Source organism: Zosterops lateralis (genome assembly GCF_965231275.1).
Source record: "Zosterops lateralis genome assembly, chromosome: 6".
In the NCBI taxonomy this organism is placed as follows: domain Eukaryota; kingdom Metazoa; phylum Chordata; class Aves; order Passeriformes; family Zosteropidae; genus Zosterops; species Zosterops lateralis.
The window spans coordinates 17716816-17740551 of record NC_139761.1 but is presented as its reverse complement, the minus strand read 5'-3'; the positions used below and the strand labels follow the sequence as shown (position 1 = coordinate 17740551).

At 38.1% G+C, this 23736-nt stretch overlaps 1 protein-coding gene across 1 annotated transcript in view; it reads right to left on the bottom strand.

The window, feature by feature from the left end:
- KCNK10 (potassium two pore domain channel subfamily K member 10) overlaps positions 1–23736 on the bottom strand; it is a 54992-nt gene that overhangs the window by 7557 nt on the left and 23699 nt on the right. Inside the window, exons 3-4 of the mRNA XM_083864238.1 lie at positions 14763–14880; positions 11295–11455 (exon numbers count right to left, since the gene is read on the bottom strand). Of these exons, the coding sequence (XP_083720364.1) occupies positions 11295–11455; positions 14763–14880 (279 nt within the window). The remainder of the gene's footprint in view (positions 1–11294; positions 11456–14762; positions 14881–23736) is intronic.

Genomic DNA, 23736 nt, shown 5'->3' with positions numbered 1-23736 from the left:
TACTTAGATTTTGTTTCTATTAATATTGATGCAAGCCTGGATTAACGCAATTGAATCTGGCACATTTATTTCAGATTTTCTCTGCTGAGAATAAACTAAACATCCAATAAAGTTGCATGAGAAACCTGTAAATTACTAGAAACCTTATTGTGGATTAATTTCAGTGGCAGCATAAATTCTCTATTTATCCTGGAAAAGCAACGTGGTGGTCACTGTAAGTCATATTTCCAAATTAGTTTTCCAAATCAAGCCTTTCCCTTAACCCAGAAATGAGATCTCATTTCAGATTAAGGCATTGCCTAGACAGGAAATAAGATCTCAGAAGTTATCTTTGTAATAAATAGAAGGGATATTGCCTGAACTGGTTAATATCTAACCAGCTTGTGAGCAATACTGTGCTTCCCCTAATAACAGGAGGATTTCTTTTAGAGGTGCAGTGTCAGAACCTTGTTAAATACTCCTCTGATCTAGGATGCATTCAGAACCAGGTAGCATAAAAATGTCATATTTCATAGATACTTTTAGTTCTTAAAGTGTTTCAAATGAGCCCTACACTTAATATTTTATTTATGTGTATGTGGACTATTTTCTGTGTCTGGACAAATACAAATAGTTCGATCAGATTAGTAATATAATGCCAAACATAAGACATGGAAGAAACTGCCAAGTACTAATGGGAAAAGCAACACAAAAATATAAAATCTGAATTCACTCCTTATTGCCTCTTTCTCCAAAGAGCCATTTTGAGCACTTTGCTAAAATACCAAAGGATGATCTATCTTCTTTGAGAGGTACGGACACAAATTCACAATGGCAGGATTTCGGACTTATTGAATGAGTAATGAAAGGAAAAGAACAGATCCCATGGATCATGTTACATAGTGTCCTACATTGGCACCCTTGCCTTTTGGTGAGAGTGAGGATTTAACCAAATTGATGTTTATTTTCTAGTTTGACCAAGGCAACTTGTTTACTTCTACTAAATGCTTCAGTTTCCTGATATGTAAAAATGAAATGTCAGAAAACCTTGCCTTGTGCAAGTTAGGAGACAAGTGCCTCTTGGGAATCCTTGAACAAAAAAATAAGTCCAGCATCAAAATTATGAATAGCAATTCCTCCTCCAGTCCCCACCTAGCAAAAATTAAAATGCTTTTCAGTATGTGTCAGAATTGTCTCATGAGAGAGACGGGAATGAAAAGAATGGCCTTCAAATCAGTAACAAATGCTCAGGACATCCCCTTGTTCAGGAGCAATAAACTCAGCCAAAGGTTGTTGGTTTTTTTAAAGTAAAAATGGTAACAATGTTAATGAAAGGATCTGTAAAAGGCCTGACTCATGGTAATTGTGCACCTTTGTCACTCAGACAAAAGCAGAGCAGCTGAGGGTACAAATGAAGGCAGAAAGCAATGGTGAATCAGGCACAGCATTTTTAAAGCTGCTGAAAAGAGCACAAAAGCCAGACTAAGAAAAAGAATTACTTAATGAACAATAACACATGAAATGCAGGATAGGCATGAAAAGGGAGGGTGTTTTTACAGTTAGGTATGCATTCAGAGGAAATTCAGAGTCTAACTGCTACAGATTAAAAAATGCTAAGGCATAATTGTACTTACTAATCAAATATGTGCATTTTAATAATGACATACTACAAAATTTTAAGCCACTGCAGTGTTACACCAAGTCATTATTAAAATAATTAAGCAAACAAACAAACAAACAAATAAATAATCATACTATATAACACTAAAGGTTGAGAAATCTGGATAAGTTCATCCAAAATTCTCTTTCAAACAGTATTTTCAGCTTGGAGCCAAACATTGTCAAATAACTGAGCAACTTCTGCCAGGCTAAGAAGTCATCTGAACCCATTTTGCAGCATGAATACAGACTTTTCTATAGGTATCAGAAAGAAATAATAACAAACCCTCTCCTCCAGGAAAGGAGCTGATCATACAGCTGTTTAAGTAAAATTAAAATGCCTTTAAAAGAGATGCTTTCCACTCTTTTTTCCTTTTAAATTTGTTTACCCACAAATTCTTTCCACAGTGATGAAGCAGGTAATTTGTAAGACATTCTTCAAATATAAATAAATTAGTGCCTGCTAATGAGACCAATTTAAATCCACCTAGAACTAATCTGGAAAACATCAAAGAAGTAATCTAAGAATCTAAGAACTGAGAGTTTTCTGCACACCAATCAGGATCATTTCCATTTTCCAATGACAGTGCTTATTTTATTCTTAAGGTGGCTAAATGCTAAACTGGCAACATTACTGATGTCATCTTTCTCACACAAATTCAAACAACTTATTGTCAATCTGCTCTAGGGCCAAGAGGAGTAAGGACAGACAGAGCAATGAAAACACTCTTATCAGTGGAATTTTCCATCAGTTACTGCAGCTTTACTTTTTCCTTATTTTCTATTATATACACAGAGGTTTTAGTAGTTTTGGTTTTACCTAATAATTTTAAGAGTTAAAATAAACCTTGAGTTTTTTACTTTCTTTTTTCTCTATCTGTCCTAATAGATCAAAGCCAGTGTAGTGCATTATTTTATGTCTCCTGCTTTCTTCAGGCAAATTAACCGAGGTACAGTTTTTCTGACCTGATGGTTGACAATAAAAGCACCAAAGAGTGTTTTTAAGTTTGATAAATGAGACCATAGAGTTGATATATATTCCTATGAAAAAGGAGCAGGAGGCATTAAGTAGGGGATCAAAAGAAGCTGCAATCATTTATCGGACAAGACTAAATGCTAAATATGTGGAACATATATGTTTCCATGAACAGCATGTTTCATATAAGCTTATTCCAAGATTCTGTAGTGTCATCTCTCGTTATTCTGTAGTGTCACCTCTCATTTCATAGAAAGATCCTCCAGTGTACAGTACTACTGAACCAAAAATAGTACTGAAACACTTGCTCCTTCACAGTGAGCTCAGATGGTTTTTCCACCTTCCAGACTTTTCCTTTCCTGAATTCCTGACAAATGTCCCCAAGGCTCCAGGCAAGCTGGCTACATTTTTGGCTAGATGAACAATGGCGTGATTTTAGAGATAATGTAATACACTTGCAAGGAAAATGCTGTCCCCATCTCTCCAAAAGGCTCTGTATTTTGGAGCAGAGAAAACACATTTTAAACAAAACACATTTCTTTAATATTTCTTTTGTTCCCTTCATTTATTCTTAACTCTGTGCCCTTCCCCATGCTGCCAACTATTCTCAGAACAGATTGTCTCTGCCTATGCACTAATTAAAACCGCTTGTCTTCTAAATCACTTTTTCCAGACCAAAATATTTTAACACTAGGAATGACAGTCTTTGTACTTAAGCCATAAACCAGAATATCACATATATCAGCTCACAAACATTTGATATGTCCTTAGTCAAAATACATTTGCAAAGCTAGTGTAGATGCTGCAGGCAGTCATAGGTTCACTGCTTCTTTCAGTGCAGCCAAATGAAAGCCTGTCCTGGTCCAGAGCATGGCACAACCTCAGTAAGGTGTGATTCCCTTCTCACCAGGCTGTATGGGAAGACTGGCACAGCACCAGCTCATAGAGCTCCTTGGTCATCAGTGATTTGGTCACTCTTTGCTGCCTGTAAGTCACTGTGGATTTCATTGTAACTTGTCCTAGCTCTTTCGCATTCCAAATGAGACTGAAACTAAATGAATTTTAAATATCACCGACTTGTACATAACATCCAAGAACAATATAACAATATTTTGTTCTTCTCTGTTCTCTGACTGCTGGTTCCTGCCAGCTCTAACAGACCCACCTTGGGGCACTGCTGAGCCACTGAGATGAAAGGGTGGCACCTCTGGGAAAGTGTGGTTAAGAAAGGGCAGGAATGCTGGACAGGTAGAAAACAAGGGAATTGAGGAGAGAACAAGGGAATAACAAGGTCAGGTGAGTGGGAGCTTCTCCATGGCAATGCAGGTACTGCAGGGCCTGCAGCCCATGGAGGACCAGCAAAGGAACAGAGGAAGAGTTAAGAGCAACAGAGAAACCACTGTGTTCTGACCCCAACCCCTGTGCCATTTGCTGCTGCACCAGAGGGACTGAATGTGACCCACATGGGTGGAGGAGAGGTGCCTGGAGTGAAGTGAGCCTAGGAGTGAAGCTGAGCTTGAAAAATGGGGAAGAAATGCATTTTGAATGTTTGTGGGGATTTTGTTTCCAAACACGACTCAGTAATTATTTTTATGCTAATTGTCAATAAATTAATTTAAATTCCACAAGTCAAGTTTGTTTTGCTTGTGAGAGTACATGGTAAGTGACTTTGCTGTCTTTATTTTGACCCATGAGGTTTCTCAGAGAACATTCTATTGTTCTTCCCATGTTCTCTCCATCATTGTAGGAGAGTGAGCAAATGGTTGTGTGGGTGCTTGCTGCCAGCCAGGACCTACTTACCACATCAGTGAAGAAGACAACACTCCTTGAAAACAAGTAGCAGAATTATAGTATATATTAAAATATAGATGACATTTCAGACAGCTCCATGGGTTATGAAAAGGGGGTTGAACCATTCTACTAGATATGGGCTTCCTCTACACTCTAATCTCTTGGTGCCTCAGTCTAATTTTAGTTCCCATGTTTTATAAAGAATGCTGCTATGAGAAGGTGATGAATCCATCTTCTGCTTTTTAACCATAGTCAGTACCAGAGGGAAGACAGATATTAAAAGTTGTAAACAGTCACATTTATTACTAAGCTTGGGAGAGACAATCCTGAACTCATACAAGACACAGATCAGAGTAAAGGATTTCTTCTTTTTTTACATCTTTTTTTCCCCATAAAACCACACTTCTGTGGGGTGTTTGTCTAGACCCAGATGGAATATGCAACAATCTTCTCACAGAGCAGCAGCTTTCTCTAATGTAATTTCTGTAAATCTCTGTGCATGGATCTTGCTGCAGTCATAATGTGAGTACTGTGTCATGAACATGCAGAAATGCTGAGACATTTTCTAGGCTTGATATACCCCTTTCCGATCTTCTTCCTCTCACTAGAAAGCACACATAAGGCTTTCTGATATGGACCAACTAATTTCTGCATGCTGCTTATTACAAAAATAAAAATTGTGATCCCAAACCTCTGTTATGGCTGAACTGTATTCAGCCCAAGAGAAAAAGAAAGAAGCAAATAAACAAAATGAATAAGAGGAATCCGTCTATATATATGCTTTTCTCAAACACTGGAGAAGACAAAGGACAACAGAGGCTGATGGCATAGACCTAAGCAATTTTACAGAGGCAGGATTTGTAATGTGTTGCTCCTCCCTTCCCTCCTTCAACTCACATCTGAGTTACGCCTATATTCCCCCACACAGAGAAGGTTAATAACGATTGTTCTACATAGCTTTCCTGTACCTGAATGGATTTGATCTTGCCATCGTCACCATCAAAGACCAGAGGATAAGAACAAAATTAGCAAAATGTCTGCTACGCTTAAGTTGCTTTCTTTGAAGTGGAATAGCTGTAAGCATCACTAACTAAATTAAATACCCAATCAGAAGGCCTATAATGTCAAAATCTGGGATCCATAGATGTTCTGATTAAGTTTTTAGTACTAGCTTACTAGTACTTAGAAAAATACAGAAAAATTTTTCTGTAGCTCAAATATAATGGAGGGGGTAAGTGATCCAAAGAATAAACCCAACATATTCAAGACAGTGTGTTAACATAAAACAGAATTCAGAGACAAATTTGGTTCTGGTGGATGAGGAGCCACCACCTGTAATGAAGTCACAACCCTCACCATCAAGCCTACAGCACCTCTATTTTAACCCTGCTCAGGGAAATGTGACTCTTAGAAGGACTTTTAAGGTGTGACAGGCAAAAGACCAGGTCATGAGCTGAGATTGTTACATGCATTTGTTCTAGGTTTGTAAGTTACCTTTACAATCACTGATTTTTGTTTTGGAGGAAATAACTCAGCAAATTGTTAGGTTGAGTTCTGAATCCTGAACTCTCAGCTAATAAACCTTGTATAATTCTGGAATACTACCGTGAATGTGCAACAGTAGGTTGAATTTCACACCCTGTCCTGACAGCTCTGTCCAGACAGGATGCCAGCAGATGGCAGATGGATCACTGCATCAGACAGTTATTCTGTGTAAGTTGTTAAGTGAATATTTTTTCATTATTATTTCACCTCTTCCCTTACAGAAAACAGCAGTGAATTATATTTTATATATATATATACACACACACACACACACACACACATATATATATATATATATATATATATAAAGTATTAATACCCTTAGTGGGTTTTTAGCAGCTGATATATTAACACACTGATGCTGGATTGTAATGTGATGTAATTAAACAAAATTTAAAAGACTGTCTTGAACAGAGCAAATCCATGAACAGAGGGGAGACTATAAAAAAAGACTGTATTTTTAAGTGCTCCTCCTCTACACAGTTGGTGTCTTATACTGTTTCTTCCCCAGATTCTGTTTTCCATTCATTTTCAGGGAAGGAATTTGTACAAACAATTCCTGTCACTCTTGCAGTAAGACATCAGAGGAGCCAAAAATCTCTAAAAAGAGGTTGAATCTTTAAGTGAAAGAGTAGCTAGAGGTGATCAGGTGTATTCATAAAAACAAACAATAAAGTTTAGGAAAGGTAGAGCTTTGACAAATGCTAAAATAAAGCTTTCCACCGGCTCAATGGGACTACCCTTACAGCTATGCTATTGCTATCTGCCAACTACTACTAAAAGAACTACTCTTCCTAGGACAATTCCAAGGTTAGGTGATGTGTACTGCTATCTTTCAGAAAAAATATTAAGTGTAGACCACTTTCACATCATGTCTCTGAAAACTAGAGTAAAACATGTTCTCTAAGAGGAAAGACAAGTAGCAGATGTGTCTATTCTGACGAGTCCCTCGTTCAGTGAAGCACAAGTTACAGAGGCATTGCCTTTCTGCACAAAGCATTTTATTTTCAGTGGTGCAGCCTTGCCACCCCTCGTGTCTCTGGATGCTTGCTCACATCCCAGTATTGCAATTCACAGTCTACCAGCTCTGTTGCCAGACCTGTCCTCTGTGTCCTGCTGGAAACCAGAGGAGTGAAAGCAGCAACCAAGCTCAGGATCTGCTCACAGTGGCTTCACCTCAGAAGCCAGAAAATCCTGGAGTGCTCTCAGAAACACATTGTGCCCAGGCTGAATTCCTGGGATCTCTACTAAACAGTTAAATAAGGGAAGATTATTCAGGTTATGCTAAACCCATCTACTTCTGGTGACAATTTAAACACTCATTCAAAGTTTGAAAAAAGACTATCCGAATTAGCCTATATTTAACTCATGATAATAGCAGCTGCTGTGTACTCTGCTTATGGAGTGATCTCTATCTTTAGATGCTTGCAGACACTGTGTGTACAGAGCAAGCCAAAAGAATGGGGCTTTGTTCTACTGATTATTATAGAAACATTCACAGATTGTTCATAAGATCCTTCATGTATGTAAGATAAAAATACTACTTTCATGGCATTATGTCACCGTAAAATGCATATTTTATTTCTGTTGTGTCTGGAAAGTTTCACTGGGTGAAAATCTATAAGAATTATCAACTTTTAAATTAAATTTTGGCTGTATATGTGCTTATACGTGGTCTGGGAGGACTGATTAATCACTGGACCCAGAAACTGGATGCTTGTGAACTGTGTATATAGTAAATCTGGTTGCCTTGTACATATTCATTTTCTGGGGAATCACACTTGCATGCATGTAAAAACAGACTGAGACCCAGGTTCTGATTTTTGAAGATAGAACATGCAGGAATAATCAGGAGCTGAGAAGACAGGGCTTTTGTGAGGGAAGCTTTGGTTTATGTCTCTGACCTGGTTGATGCTTATTTACTCGTACCAAATATAATCATTCCAGTAGAACAGATGGCATAAACTATTCAATGCATGGTGTTTGGCATAGCATCATCCTGCCAGTGCCTCTGTTTCCTAAAATGGTACATGAAAAGTTCTATTTTTCAGAAAGCATTATTTTGCAATGAAATACCTCCAGCCCTACCTACTCATAAATGAGTAGTTGTTTTCCTGGCTAGTTACACATTGAAATAATGATAACATTTTGGATTAGAAGATGAGTGGTGGCATGTGCCCAGCTCCTCTGCTGAAATATTCTGTCAATACTGTCGGGGTAGTGTGTACTTGATAAGAGCAGATTTTTTTTCTCACTTTATGTAGTTCAAATTGTTCTTAAAATTCCCACAGAATGCGTGGGCTGATTGCTGCAGTAGATACATGTTGGATTCCTAGGCTCTAATTTGTGGTGTTAATTAAGGTAGAATTGGTGGGGCTCTGCACAGGTCATGTCAGAGGCAGCAGAAATGCACTAGCACATGTCATCTGAGAGGAATTCTCCTTCCATCTTTCCAGATGCCAAGGAATGCCAGAGGCAAGCTTTCCCTAATGTGGCATAGGCTCCATGCTCACAGATACACTGTTGGATGGAGCAAGAGACCTGTAAGGGAAATGCTTTGGGTGAGAGGACTGCAGTGACAACAGAAAATTCTTCCTCTTCTTCCCACCTGCCAGTGTGTGCGTACCATGTCTTACCTAGATTCAGAAATTATCCTAACCACAATGCGAGATCAAGTTGCCTTCAAGACCCTTCCACCTGTACAGGCAATGACAAAGTTGCAAGGATTTCTGGAATTCTGGCTGCCCTGACACCAGCCATCCAACATTCGTAAGAGTGAAGGGCACAAACAAAGGCAACTGGATACATACAGAGGCAGAGTGCTGAGACATATGAACATGGAAATTTGATGCATTATGCACACACTGAATTTCTTTCCATTCTTTCTACAAGAAACTGGACTATCCCAAATTGCCTGTGAGGATAAATAATACAGGCAACTAGTTTGTACTCTCTCTAGAGTATTGATGCACTAAATGACTTCTCAGCTACCTCCAGAAGATTTGTCAGGCACACCACTCAACGGTTTATTATGTTTTTTGGTGTCTTAGCCTATGTTTGTTTCTTCTAGTTACATAGTAGTTTAACTACTTTCCTAACTTTTATGTCCTCTCTTTAAAGGTGGTAGCAGGCTGTTTTACACCCACGAACGTGGTGAATTTCAGTTCATTAAGGAGACAGTTACAAAATAAGTAACAACAGTTACACATTGAATTAAAATTTACTTAGTGCTCAGGATTAAATTAAAAACTGTTACTCTACCTGAGGCTTCATCTGATTAGGTCCAAAATTTTATATTTACACTAACAGTGTAAATAGAATGTGATAATAAATTACATAATTACTAAAATTATAATTATTATTATATTCTGCCTATGCCAAATGGTATGTAAATAATCACTTAAAGTGAAACCACTGGTATTAAGGCTAGTTACTAAGATGCATGTAAATTCTAAACTCTATCAGAAATATTTCAAATAGCTGAAACTCATTACTAAGAGTAACAAAGGAAATAATGTATAACCCTGCTCACCAAATCACAGAATAATAGATGTAATGGAATGTAACGGACTTATGACAATCAAAACAAAAGGAACAAACACACATCTTGGCCAAACAAGAAGACCACAATCTCTAAATTCCTTTGGAAGCTGACAAAATACCAAGGAGGAAAACAAATACTTTGGATGGCTTTAAGCAACAAGTAACTGCATTAACTCAGGAAAATAAAGGAAAATTTTGAATACCAAAAGAATTCATATTATGTGCCAAAGAGCTATATACTGTGTGAAACATTAGTAACAGCATACATCTGTGAATCTTAAAATACTTCAAGCAAAGTATTTTACTTTAATTTTAGTATTTTACTCCCTGATTTAACAGGAAGGCTGGACTAGATGATCTCAAATGTCCCTTCCAGCCCCATTTACTCTGTAATTTTTTGATTATTTCAATCATAAACTATCATATCAACAGTTTAATGGTCTTGTCCATGTCGCTCAGAAATACAATAATCAGCTGAAAATCAATCAAAAATGTTCTGACTCTCAATCCATATCATGACTTCAAGATTGTCATTTTTCTTGGGCAGAAGCAGGCTAGAATGTTCAGAGATTCCATTGAAGTGAAGCAGGTGTAATAAAAAGGTAGACAAAAAATAAACTAGGGATCTTAGCTGCATTTTTCCCAAACTGAACTGAGACACTTTTCAATAGCATTATTTTCATTAAATGAAAATGTAATCCTTTTGAAGTGCTCTCCAGACAGGCATGTACATGCTTACTCACCCATAATCACTAGTCACCTTTTTCTACATTTATTCTGAAATACCATTTATGTCTGGTCTGGGACACTTAAAAGTCATTTAATCAAAATGGAAAGTACTCATTTTTCAGTCTAATACTTAATTAATTCTTTTCAAAAACAGTTACAAACAATTTGCTCTCACCTGTGGGAATGTTTTAGAAATAGATGTCTATTAAACTAACCAGCTTGGGCAGCTTCTCATCCACTCCATCTGTGGAAAGACTTACCTCCAGTTATGCCACTTCCAAGGGAAGTGTCACACAGGTCATCTCTACAAGTTCTGCCTCAAAGAGAGAATCCCTGAAGTGAATCATTAGCAACAGCATTTCCCAGGTCTGTGGCACTGCTTGCAAAAGAACTGCTTACAGCAATTCAGACTCAAAAGCAGAGGGTACTGGCAACATAAAGAGAAATTACGCATGAAGAAGTCTGCTCAAAAATTTAGGGTGGGGTGTCTTCATCATAGCCAGGGCAAAGAATGATCATGATTTCAGCCAGTGGCATTACAGCAGTTTTCGTAGTAGAGCTGCAGATCTACTCCAACATCTGTCACCCTGCACTGAAGGCATATCACTCAACCATCTCTCTTCCCAGGCTCACATTCACAACAGCAACCCTGCTTTCCAAGTCTTTTAGGCTGTATCAGTAACAGTCAGAACCTATCCCACAGCCCTGTTCCTTCAGAGAACCATTTCCTTCTCTCCATTTTCAGTGAATAGATGTACATATCTAAAGCAACTTGTGGTGTTTTGAAGATTGTTTTACAACAATTCCTTATAAGGAAACTAACTTATGAGATACATTTCCCAGCAACATGTCAATAAGGAAATTTAGAGTCAGATATATAACCCCTGCATCATCATCTAGAGAAGTCTGTTTCTCTCCACTGACTGCAGAGATCTTTACGGACATTAACTATCATCTCAACTAAACATGTAAATGTTTCATAGTGTTCAGCATGTAAAAAATGCCACAGGTAACAGCAACAAAATTAAGAGCAGGCTATACAACACAAGCAAAAAACTGTCAGTGAACTTACTCTGAAAACCTTTTCCACCCTTGCAATACTCTTCCCAAAGATGGTTCCAAGTTGATCTCCAATCCCAGCAAGCAAGAATCCAAACAGTGGAATCCCAAATAGGGCATACAAGATGCAGAAAACCTTGCCACCAACAGTGCTTGGGGCCATCTTCCCATACCCTGAGGAGAAAAACAATTGTCAGACTCTCTGAACTTACACACAGCTTTTTAGAAAACAAACTAATAGGTTTTTAAAAACTGCTCTTCCTGCAGGCACACCTTTGTTCCACCTATAATTCCTATATATAAACTTCCAGTGACATCATGTCATTTCCTGGCAAGCCACCCTCTGTTATTCCATTTCTCTAAAGCCTCAGCCCCATATTTTCTGTAGATTCAGTTTATCTAAAATTGCTGTTTGCTTAATGGATCTAGCTGATGTCACAGCACAAAAACCCCTCCATGCTGGCCTGGTGCCTGCATGCTGTTGCTCCTCTCGGCCTGTGCCAATGGTTTCCTGACAGGAGTGTGATTCACCTGACAAGGCTCGTTTTCAGTGGTTAGCTCATACTTTCCTCAGCCCCTCATCATACTGACTAGTTACACAGCAGCCTCCAAACTGTACCCACACTATGCAAATCTGCCCTTGAACTCTTTTTTCAGTAAAGCATTTTGACTCCAGTAGGCATGGTATTTCTGTTAAAATGTTAAAGAGAAAAAAACAATAAGAATTGTGGCAGTAATACTTGCACCTTTTTAAGATCAGGTATTTTGATTGAAGTGTCATAGAGATTTTGGTTTTAACTACAAATAATTACTTAAATATTAAAAATTATCACAAAATTACAAATCACTGATGCAATAAAGCATCAAGAGAGGAGGAAATCTATGAAAGTGTCAGGTCCTATTCCTGTTGGGTTGGACACTGGCACCAGATATATGTCTCTGTCATGGGATAGTTCTGAAATAATTATGCTGACACACAACAATGCATGTCCCATAACCTACTGTCCTTTTCACAGGTGCAGCCATCATGCCAGATTTCTCCTAAAATTCCATGAAAATCCAAGCTGCATGGGCCATTGAACTGAGGTAATCTGCTGAGTTTCTGCCTAAGAGGAGCCCTAACAGGTCTCTGGTCGATAAACTAAAACCATTTTCATGCTCTGACACAATACACAGACTTTATGCAGCCTATAAAAACCTCATTCATGGAGAATTTAAAACAAATATGGGCAAAAATACAAGGCCTTTTCAATAAGTTATTTAAATAGCAGATGTCAATGATGCCTGCATAAACTATGCCTATATAGCAGCATTTATTTAATGAGCAATTTAAAAGCTTGTCACTTGGGTCTATTGAGTAAACAAATATCAAGGGAGGGTTTTCTTACATATGAATCAGAAATGTTTTCTTTCTTGCCACCCGCTGGTTTTATGCTACCATCAAAAATACATGGTAATGTAGCTAAATATAGAGGAACACAGATTGTACACTCTATACAATCACTCTTTCCCCCCTCACTCTGACAGCAAAGAAAAGGCAGAGCCAAAGGCACAGACTCTACTGTTAGAGATGATCACCACAGCAAGTCTTGCAACTGCCACAGGATTATTTTTTTTTTGTTATTGTATTACCAGCATAAAAAACCTACAGAATTTAGTCAGATGTAGTGGTGTGGTTTTGGTTCTATCAGTTTTATGTATGTATTTGTTCCTTGTTTTATATTGTTTTTTGTAAGTTGTAATGGTTTGCCCCATGTCACCCATATCCAACCCTTCTTGGTTTTACCCCAACCCCAGTTATGTGTCAATTATAAGTTATACAGCCCCTGGCTCTTGTCTATCACTCTGGGGCCTCTCCCAAAAGTCTAGAAAGTTCCAGTGAAGGCCTCGAGTGATGGGACAAGACTTTGGCTGTCTCCCCCCCCAAGTTATTGATTTGTTATAATATGTGTCATTTACCTGCAGAGCCATACCCACACGGTCCCTGATTTGTCCTCAAACTCATCCCTGAGTTCCACACCCCAATAAAAGATGTTACTTTTGGGGGTTTCCCGCCTTTTCCCGCTGCTTCTGCCAAGGGGTCACTTCTGCTGAGGGGTCTCTGCTGAGGCAGACACCCTGAACTGAGGTTATCCCCACTGGGGGATGAATAAAGCCAGTATTTAACCCTGAGCAGACTCCCTCTTTCTTTCCTGCTGTTGTCGCTTGGCCCCTTTGGGCAAACCAGAACCCAAGGGATGGGTGAGGTTCATCCTGCTACCAAACCGTGCCCTTTGCTGTCAAGGCGTCAGGGCTGGCCGAGGCAGAGAGACACTGACACCACGACAGTCAGATTCTCACACTATATTGAAGGGTTGTGTGATTATCAAGTTATTTGTCTGTACAATCACCAGTGTGTGCATCACAGCTGTAATGTGGAGAAGCACTTCATACAATATTTAAGCAGAATAATACTCATAGAAAATGCAAATAAAAATCAACATTTTGTCAGTGATTTCCAAATAATTAGATCTCTTGATCTGATTATTATGACAGCACTGAAATCAAGCTTAAAATTATAAAACTACTGTATAATTTTCAGCAGATTAACTTTATCAACAATGTTATTGGTTTATTCTCCTTTTCCTTAGGACCGTCTTCTGAAACCCAATCTTGTTGAACATTCTTCAAGAGAGGAACTGGCTCAGAGAGGAGAGATTAAAAACCTTAGCATATCTAAGGCCAACACTCAGAGATCAAATACTAAATGCATTGGATAGAATGCATGAGATTATAAGAGTCTGAATCTTATTGAAATTAGTAGTTCAAGACAAGTGAATGGAGCAGTTCAGACTACTCTTCATGTAATACAGAGAAATGTGTCAATGATCAAGGCCATGAATTCTAGAAGGAAAAAAAAGTAGGTGTTTTACACAATGTATCATTTGTGGAATTCCTTCCAATTGTTAGTATGAAAGCAAGTAAGAATTTTACAAAGGATATAATACTTATGAGAATACATTTCCAGTTACAAGGAGTAGGGTATGAGAAGAATTGCTTCTATCAAACAAAAAGAGCATAAGCCAAACTTAATTGATGTACTCAGGAAGAAAGTTACACTTCTGAGAAAATTCATCTATAATATTAAAAATACAAATTCCCAACAGCCATAAAATACTTAATTTGGTACAGCTTCATGATCTTTTTAGTGAAAATTGAGACCATCTGCATCTACATCAAGAACAGGTTATAAAGCCTCCATGACTGTTACCTGTTTTCAGCTCAGCATTATTATTCTACTCTAATTATGTAAACAGGTTCTGACACTTATCCAAAGACTCAGTGCCCTTGAAACATGCTGGAGTCATATCTTCTGCTAACAGAAGCTAACTTTAGATAACTTCAGCTACTTTATTTCTTTGTTGTCTACCTTCCTCAAATTTATTTCATTATCCATGTCTCAGTGTAACTATGTATTTTAAAAAATAAACAATTAACATACCTATAGTTGTGATGACCGTTCCAGCAAAGAAAAAGGCACCTCCGAGGTCCCAATGACTGCTGCTGTTAGAGGAATTTCCGATGGGACTGACTCCTGCACTATCAGCATCAACAGCATGCTGCAAAGAAAATACAAAGAATCAGCATTATGCATGTCTTACTGTATCCTATGCAAGTTGGTATAGGCTCCAAAGGGAAATTTCTAGGACCATGAAAACAGATTCAATTTCAGTTTTTAATATGTGCTCAAAATATAGTATCCTCTTCTGTAGACATAATTTGAATATACGACTGAACTGAATATCCATTAAGGTGGAAGAAAGATACAATGCATAAACAAATGACAAAAGATACAAAGCAATTGAGAAGTAGAGGACCAACACCACAAATTCATCCATAAATATTGTTCTTGTAGCAACTACTGCCAAAGGAAAAATTCCTCAGTAGGAACAGCTCATGTTAGAAGAAGCTAGAAAGGTGGTAAATACAAATGTTTTTGAAGTCAACTGGAGCTAGTCAGCCAAGGATTTAAATTCCCAGACAATTAGTACTTTATTAAGTCATTTGTATTTTATGCTAACTAAAGAAAAAAATATGGCATATATATACCCAGATTGAAAAGAACAAATAAGATACCTGTGGAAGCATCATAAACTTTGCAATCAGCTCAAACTTCCTAGTTGCCACACTACACGTGATCTCATGCCCACAAGTACAGCATGTTACAGAGACTCCCAAACAGTGCTTGAGTGAAGGATAATCTGGATAGAAGCTGAGGTAGCTATACTGCTTCCTGGTCACTGTCCTGTGTCCCACATAGGACTGAATCAAACCAGGCAGACACATCAGCCTTGTGAATGATTGTTGGCAATTTCTAAAAATGCACTATATTGTATTATGGGGACATGCACATTCACTCTTCATTGCAGCCTTACAGTCCAAAGGAAGACAGAGCTAAATGCATCAGCCTCCAAAGCACAGAAATAAATCTCTCACCAGCATCTGGTATAGTCATCTGAATTGTTCTAAGTTGACTTTTGAGATGCCCTTCAGTATGTATTTTCAAGTTGCTTTTAGATCTTATGCAAGCTATTCTTCATCATAGAGAAATTCAGATCTTACTCTAGAATATCAGCTGAAATGACTGCCTTTCCCTTCCAAGTGTTCCCAGCTGAGTCCAACTTCCATAAAACTACTGCAGAAGAACCAAGCTTGTCTTTTTCTGCCTCCTAAAATTTCCAGCTCTTTGCTTTTCTCCCATTCTGATCCAATCTAACTTCCTGTTGCTGTCATCAGCTGCTCACACTACTGCCAAACCTTCTCCTTCTCTATCTGTTATTTGCTCCTCCTCCTAAATATTTCCACCAATCTTTAGCCTTGGTAGTTTTAATGAACTTATTGCTGAGCTCAACACGTGAAGCAAAGTGCTACCTCTTGCATCCTCTTTTTCTCTGGCTTTGTTCAACGGAGAATTCCCACCTATCAACACAGGTTCGAATTTTCTTGTTCCATTTCCTTAACTAGTTCTCTTTTCCCTCTGATTTATGATCTACGAATTTTCATGGTGGTTTTCTCTTTCACCTTTTCCTATACAGTACATGTGCAAAGCAAAGTTATCCATTCTATTTTATCATTGCCCCACTTCTTACCTGATCATGTCTATGAGTTCTCTCTTGATCTTCTCTATAATCTCATATTCTCTTGTGGGTTTAGCATTGACTTTTAAATGCATCCATTTAACAGTGCTTCTCTCCCCAGCCTTCATGATACACTTTTCTCCTCATTAATCTCTTTCCATCAATGGCTCATATACCATGTTTTTTCTTTTCTTCAACTTCCATTTTCTGACTCATTTTTAGCCTATATTTCCAAGTGACTTCATGGTCATAAATGCTTCTTTACTGCTCTTTTAGCCTGAGTAAGTTTCAGCTAATCTGCTTCCCAGCTTTTAGTTGTTCATCACATTGCCTCACAAAAAGTAAAAGGAGTGGGAGGGAAGGCGTATGGGCAAGAACAGAGACAGCTGCATCTGAAGAGATCAGTACAGGACAGCCTTTTTTAAAAGCAGAGCTACTACATACCAGGCTAAGCTGATTGTGAAACTATAGCATGAGCAAGCTCTAGGCTGGACTGCTTTCATTTCATGTGGGCAGAAAGCCAGGGCTCCTCGGCACATGTCTATACCTCAAGAAATAGGGATATAGAGAACTGACGTGTTTTGGACCAAACCGTTTGGAAGGGCTTCTGTACCAGTTGCTGGAATATTGCAGGTGGTGTGAAAGCAGACATCATTTGTTGGTTTATGGAGAACAGCATAAATCAGCATAACAGACAGGTTGCCCGTTTAAATAGGCCATGACACACTGTCAGCTACCCTGATTACTTCTGCCAAGGAATGCCGTCTGCCCTCCCCTTGAGTGTATTAATGTCAGCAAGCTAATTACACTTAAATCACACTTGAGTTTACACAGTTTAGCAACTCGTTCAGGGCCAAGCACTAACCCCTGAAGTGAAGGAGTATCCTGTTGCCTTAGATAGTATTGAGATTCTCAGGCTCCCTTCTCATCCAGAACAAATTCATTTTTTCTTTAAAGCTTCACTGACATCATCCATTTATAAATATCCAACTATTCCAATGCTGTCTTTTAATACATAGTATTTTGCATACAGCAATGGAGGACAAAAAGAGAGCAGCAAAGAAAAGCAACCAGCAGCCTCCAGCTAACGGCACTTAAACAACCAATTTCAGCTCATGTATGAGAAAAGGATGCCTTACTACTACCACTACAAGTCCACCAACACAGAAAAATCCTGCTAGATGAAAACTGACACAAAATTCAAACAACGATACTGTCAAGACTCTCCCAGTCCACACAATGAAATTTTACAATTTCCCATTGGAATTTCAGATAGGCTTTGCAGCAATGACCTGAAGAGCTGCATCCTCAGGTTATCAAAGAGTAGGAAAAAAAGCTAATTTCCAGAGTGCTAAACACTATGTTAACAAACCTCACATATTTATGATATTTTAAACTAGTAGTTTCAGCTATTTTTATAGTTGAAGTATTGTTGAAAGTAACAGGTCATGAAAGAACCAAAAGCTGTTTCACACTTGCTCCTTTCTTGATCCCTTTTTCTTTCTCCAGAGGAGCTACAAGCACAGTATACAAGAACACAATATTTTTCCAGTATAGTTTATTAATTGAATGTGCAATCTTCTTTACTGAATAACTTACAACCAATGGTAATGTTTTCTTTTGAAATGCCACCCATTTTAGGGAAGGCAATAATTTGAAATACCTCAAAGGGCTGAAATTGTCTTTCAGGATGTTCAAGTAATGGACGTATGCTAAAGCCAACAGCAGGTAGGAGTGAAGAGAGTGACAAAATTACTGAAGTAAATAAAGGTACTTGATATTATTTGTTTTTACAAACGTATTTCTGATCACAATTTTCTGGTTTGCTCCCTATCATTGCATAGATGTGTGTTTTACTGTCTGTCCCTTTGGTATCAGCACAGTACAGTCTTTCTGTAACAAAAAGACATGGTGATATGGTCTGCATGTGCCTGAAGGCAAATCCCAGAGCAGAAGCTCAGCATTTGTGGTGATACTGGGACAATTGAATTCTGTATTCCCAAGGAGAGTGAAACCAAACTGCATCTCAGTACACTTCATCAATTCCATTTGCATAAGCAACAAGATTAGGTGGAAGCCAGTGCAGGTGATGAGGAGATAGGAGCAAAACAGACTGCTTCTTGTTTCCCCATGAAGAAAGGTTTTTCTCTGGATCATTTGTTCATGTTTCTGTAATTTCTCCAGTTAGATCCCAAGTATGAAGAAGACAAATCTTTTTCAAAGACCAGTGTAATATCCCTCTCAAGTGATGAGACAGTCAAAGATGTACCTACCCTTGTGTTATCAAGGATAGGAATACGATAGGAAAAGAAAATTCTTGTTCTTTTTTTGCCTATCTCTATTAATTCCTCTCAACAGATCCTTCTAATCCAATAATTATTATCTCCCTCTACAATTCTTTTTCCAAGCAGATTCCTTTCAAGTATACAAAGAGTTGCTTCAATTGCCTTTCATGCTCTGATATTTCTCTATTAGGATTATTAGGATGCTTCTCATTAGCAACCAGCTTTTAATAACTAATACTTTAATAACTTCTTTCTATACTCCCTAACTCTCTATTATTCTCACCACCCCTTATACAGTGATTAGGGACCCTCATAATAAATTCACATTTATTCATTTTCCATAACACCATTTTCTAAGGACCAAGGCCAGCAATTTTTTTCAGGCTGAATCAAAAGTAACAAACTTTCAAAGCCTATTCCTTAAATATTTTTGCCTATCCCACAAAGGACTTTAGGAACCAATCAGCCAGAGAGTGATCTACTTACACTTAGCATGATTTGATAGTCCTGCATGCAGTGTGTCCTTCCTACCTTTAGGTAGGTCCTACAGCATTCAACAAGGGGTATGCACAGAGAACTAAGCCCAAAAGGTTTAGCTCCCTGCAAAGATGTCAGCTAAATTCTGGAAGCAGCATAGCTGCAGGGCAGCTGCAGACTTGTGAAGCATCTTAAGCTCTGTCTGTCTCCTACTACACAGCTGGAGCAGCTCTGGATTGACATTACCAACCAGGGTGCCTGCACCAACTAAGACAGGACCCAAGAGATCTGAATCCTTTTTTCTTATCCTTTTAGGAGGAATAGGGTAAAATAAAGATAGGGGCAGAAGAGAAGTTGGGACAAGATGACCTCCAGAGGCACAGGTAGAAGGTTCAATAATCAGATACTTACCACTGTTTTTCTTCACAGATCAAACAGTCATTTCTTGTCTTCAGAAACATGCAAACCTTCTCCATAGATAATTCAAAGCACTATTTTTTGCCTGTTCTATCTAGAGTTTTCTTCTAGAACATGAAAATTCTTTTCCTTTGACATGGAAGCAGCCTGGAAAGAAAAGCTGGCTTATGACACTAATGAACCAAGCAAGCAGCAGCAAAATGAAACATCTCTGCAGTATGTTCCCTTTCTTACTTACCTTCAGAGCAAAACTGGTTCAGAACACTAATCCAAAGTGCCTATGCAAAATATTAATTCTTACTAACATAATTAGGAAGTAAAGCCTGACTAGCTTATTTCCAGCTCTGCTTCCTTTTCAGCTTGCTGTAGTCATTAGTGGACAATAATAATATGACTTAGTTACCAGGTGGGTGATTTTTTAAATATACATATATGCTGTAATCACTCACACTCTTAAATTAAACCCAATGGACAAGGAAGAAGAAAGCAGCCTGACAATAATATAAGTAAGTTCTTAAGTAGCAAGCCATTCTATCTTGCATAATTTTGCAGGGTTCATTATGAAAGCAGGGCTCATTATGCAAGTTTTTACTCATTTACAATGCACAGGATATATGGAAACAGAGCATGAATGCCCTTATCAGGTCCATGGGAATTACTATGACAAAAAACAAAGATGGTCTTCCTATCTCTCCTAATGATAGATAAAACCTGATCTTTCTGAGAAGTGTCACCTCCCCATTATACAATCTCTGTGTGCATTATTACAAAGGCAGGATGACTTGGTTTTGAACAGCTACGAATAAGATTATTTTATAACACATAAAAACAAAATTAAAAGGTTTGTAGTGTGTTAGCAGATGTATCTACTAATGTTATTTTTCTTTTCAACTCTATGTCCAGTCACCTAAGTCCTGCTATTTGATCTAATAGGTACAATGCAGCTAAATGTACTTGAAGAACCTGAAGTTTCATTATCTTTTAGCATGTTCTAGGTTTCATTTTCTCTAACTCTGAAAACTCAAAAGTAGCAAGATAGAACACACAATCTTGTCATTGTCTTAATCTGGTATTCACTGTTTTGCTGAGCTATAGATCACCTACAGCCCTAAACAGTGTACTGGCTTCACTGCAACAAATATCTTCAGATGAAGAAATGGGCTTTAAAAATTTGCAGTTAAGAACTTCCACTTGAGGTGGCTTTAGAAAATTTGGACTGCACTCTGAAACACTTGACATTGTTATGAAAAAATTACCTATCTTTGTGTTAGTATTAGATAGAGCTCAATCAAAATCCAACAGTCAAAGACAAATTTAAAACTTCAAATCTAAAAATTCAAATCTTCCTAAGAATTTGCACTGCTTTCATCACTGTATTTCTTCTGAAGTCTATGAATGAACTTCCAAGCCTGGACTCAGAAATTCACATTTCTGCTATCAGTGCTAATATTTGCAATAGGTTTTTGGAGATAAATTTGAAAAGGATATCTCATCCCCACTAAATTTTAACAGCTTCTTCATACAGTGTTGTATATCTTCCCAAAGCAGAATCCTTTGAAAGAAGGAAATTTAGGAAAAGGTATACATTTCTCCATCATTAGTCTTGTAAGGACCATTATACTCTTCTGGTCTTCTTAGAAGATTGTTCCAGAGCCATCCCCACAGTAAAATAATACAAGTTAGTTCTATGTTTTCCGTTTTTGTATTTTTCCACATTCTCCAAAGCACAGAAGTGAATCAACCAAGTCATTCTGCAGAGTATGATCTGTGTTCATCCAAGAGCTTTCAGGTAGTCAAATAACATTAATTATGGATAGTCCCTTTAGTGGTACACTACACACAGCACAGCAGCTAGGACCCCTGGAAGTTGCCACATCAGTCTGAACTCACAGCTGTAAAGGCCGTTGCATTTACAGCATTTGATGCAATGCAGAAATGTGTTGGGCCAGCCAGGGGGATGTCACTCCTGAGATCATCGACCTGAAGCTGTGGAAGGTCAGCACTAACTCCCTGACATTATCTCCAAGCAAGTTCATTCACTGCTCTTCTGTGCAAGTCAGTTACAATCAATTTTCTGTATAAGCATACCCAACTTCATTCCTGGAGCCAGTTTCACCCCCAGACATACAGAAGAATCCAAAGAAACATATTGTTTATTGACAAATCTATTTCAATATTTCACATCACTTGGCCTTAAGACATTCACATCCTAAGCTACTAACCTCATTTTAATTTGCTTTTGCACAATGACTTCCAGTCACCCACTGTAATGCCTGAGGACATACTGAAATCTCAGATAATACAATTTGTCCAGAATATCTAATGAGAGAATATGTGTGCTCTTTATTTTCGTATCACCACTTTTGAGGTGAAAGAAGAAAAATATTGTGTAAAATAAAGAATTGGTGTTGGTCCATAACTTAGGCTAGAGAATAAGGGCTATTACTACCGGAGTTGGTATGCTGAACTCCACAATCTGCTGAGGTGCATTTCTTGTTGAACCTTACACGAGTTCTGCTTTCTGGTTGGAAAGAATGTATTTTGCATATCTTTTACTGGTGACAATCCCACCAAGTGAATAAAAGCTTCTTGCTTTTAGTGTTTTCAAAACATCCATTAGTCATTATTTCTAAGGAGTAGAGGGAAATACAGATCTCTGCAACACTGCCAAGAGAAACACGTCTGAACCAATATCCCTAAATCCTGCCAACCAAACATTCACCTGTCTTTTGCAGACAGATCAAGGATGTGATCCAAGCTATCCCTGATCCAAGCAATACTACTTCCTGCTAAAGCAGATTTTTCTTGTTAGTTGTAGCACCAGGCTGCCCAAAGGTACAGGTACAGCTACACAGTTTTTGACTCAGAACTGTCCTGTCTTCTGTGAAGACAGAGCACAGGAGGGAGAGACCACATCTATTTGCAAAAAAGTTTAGGCTGAAAAGTAGGAGAAGGCCTTTTCTATCACATCACTGAGATACTGGAACATCTTATTAAAAGAAATGAGCATATAAATTTGACTCACCTACAGGAAGGGATTTTTAGCTGACTAGGTGAACACAAGAATTCAGGGAGTAGCTATGTTGTTTCAAACAGCCTGAAATCAATAGAGCTCTGGTGCAAGACCACAAAGGGAAACACTGTGCTCTTTGAAGGCTGACACAAATTCGGACATGAAAAATGAGGCTGAAGTTTGAATATACTCTTTAGGTATGTCACATTTCTTATCTAATCTTTGTTTTCTCTGGGCTAACTGATAGGCTTCCACATGGAATCCCAGAAGATACTCTACTGAAGTCTTGTAAGATCCGTAATATTTTCCTTGTCTAGAGTTTAATCAATGAGAGATAAATCTATCTTTGATAGACCTTTCTTGCATGATATTACATTTTCCATTTACCTTTGCATGCTTGATAATAATTTCCTTCAAAATTGATTCTAAAACTTTTCATACTACATCAGACTAAAAATTCCAAAGTTTTAAATGACAATTACTTTCTATTTTGATTTGTATACTTCATCCTCGTTCATTTATTTAAAAATTACAACAGTAAACTGGTAAGTTCAGAATTCTTGGCTGAATATTTATTTCAAAAATCCCACCTGTCCTGTTTTATGTGCTCTCCCAGTTGCTGTCTTGAATTTTGGAGAAAGAATTAAGAACTTAAGACCACTTGAAAATTTGTAGAGATGAGGGCATTTGTCTTGCAAATCTGTCACCTCTCTCAAAAATTTTTTCCAGGTATTAGGTTCTGCTTTTCTCTGCATACATCTTTCATTATCCTGGTGAATTCAAGTACCAGTCTCTTCATTCTCATGACTAGTGATGAGTGCTCAAGGAAATGGCCTGAATTTGAGTTGGGAGAGATCTAGGTTGGATATCAGAAGAAAATTTTTCACCCAGAGGGTGGTTTGGCACTGGAACAGGATCACCAGAGAAGTGGTTACAGCCCCAAGCCTGACATAGTCCAAGAAGTACTCGGATAATGTTCTCAGGCACATGGTATGACTCTTAGGGTGTCCTGCATAGGGTCAGGAGTTGGACTCAATGATCCTGATGGGTCCCTTCCAACGCAAGCTTATTCTAGGATTCTATGGTTCTATATTTACAGTATTCTGGAGACATAGCTTCTGCTTCTCAGACCTCAAAATGACTAGG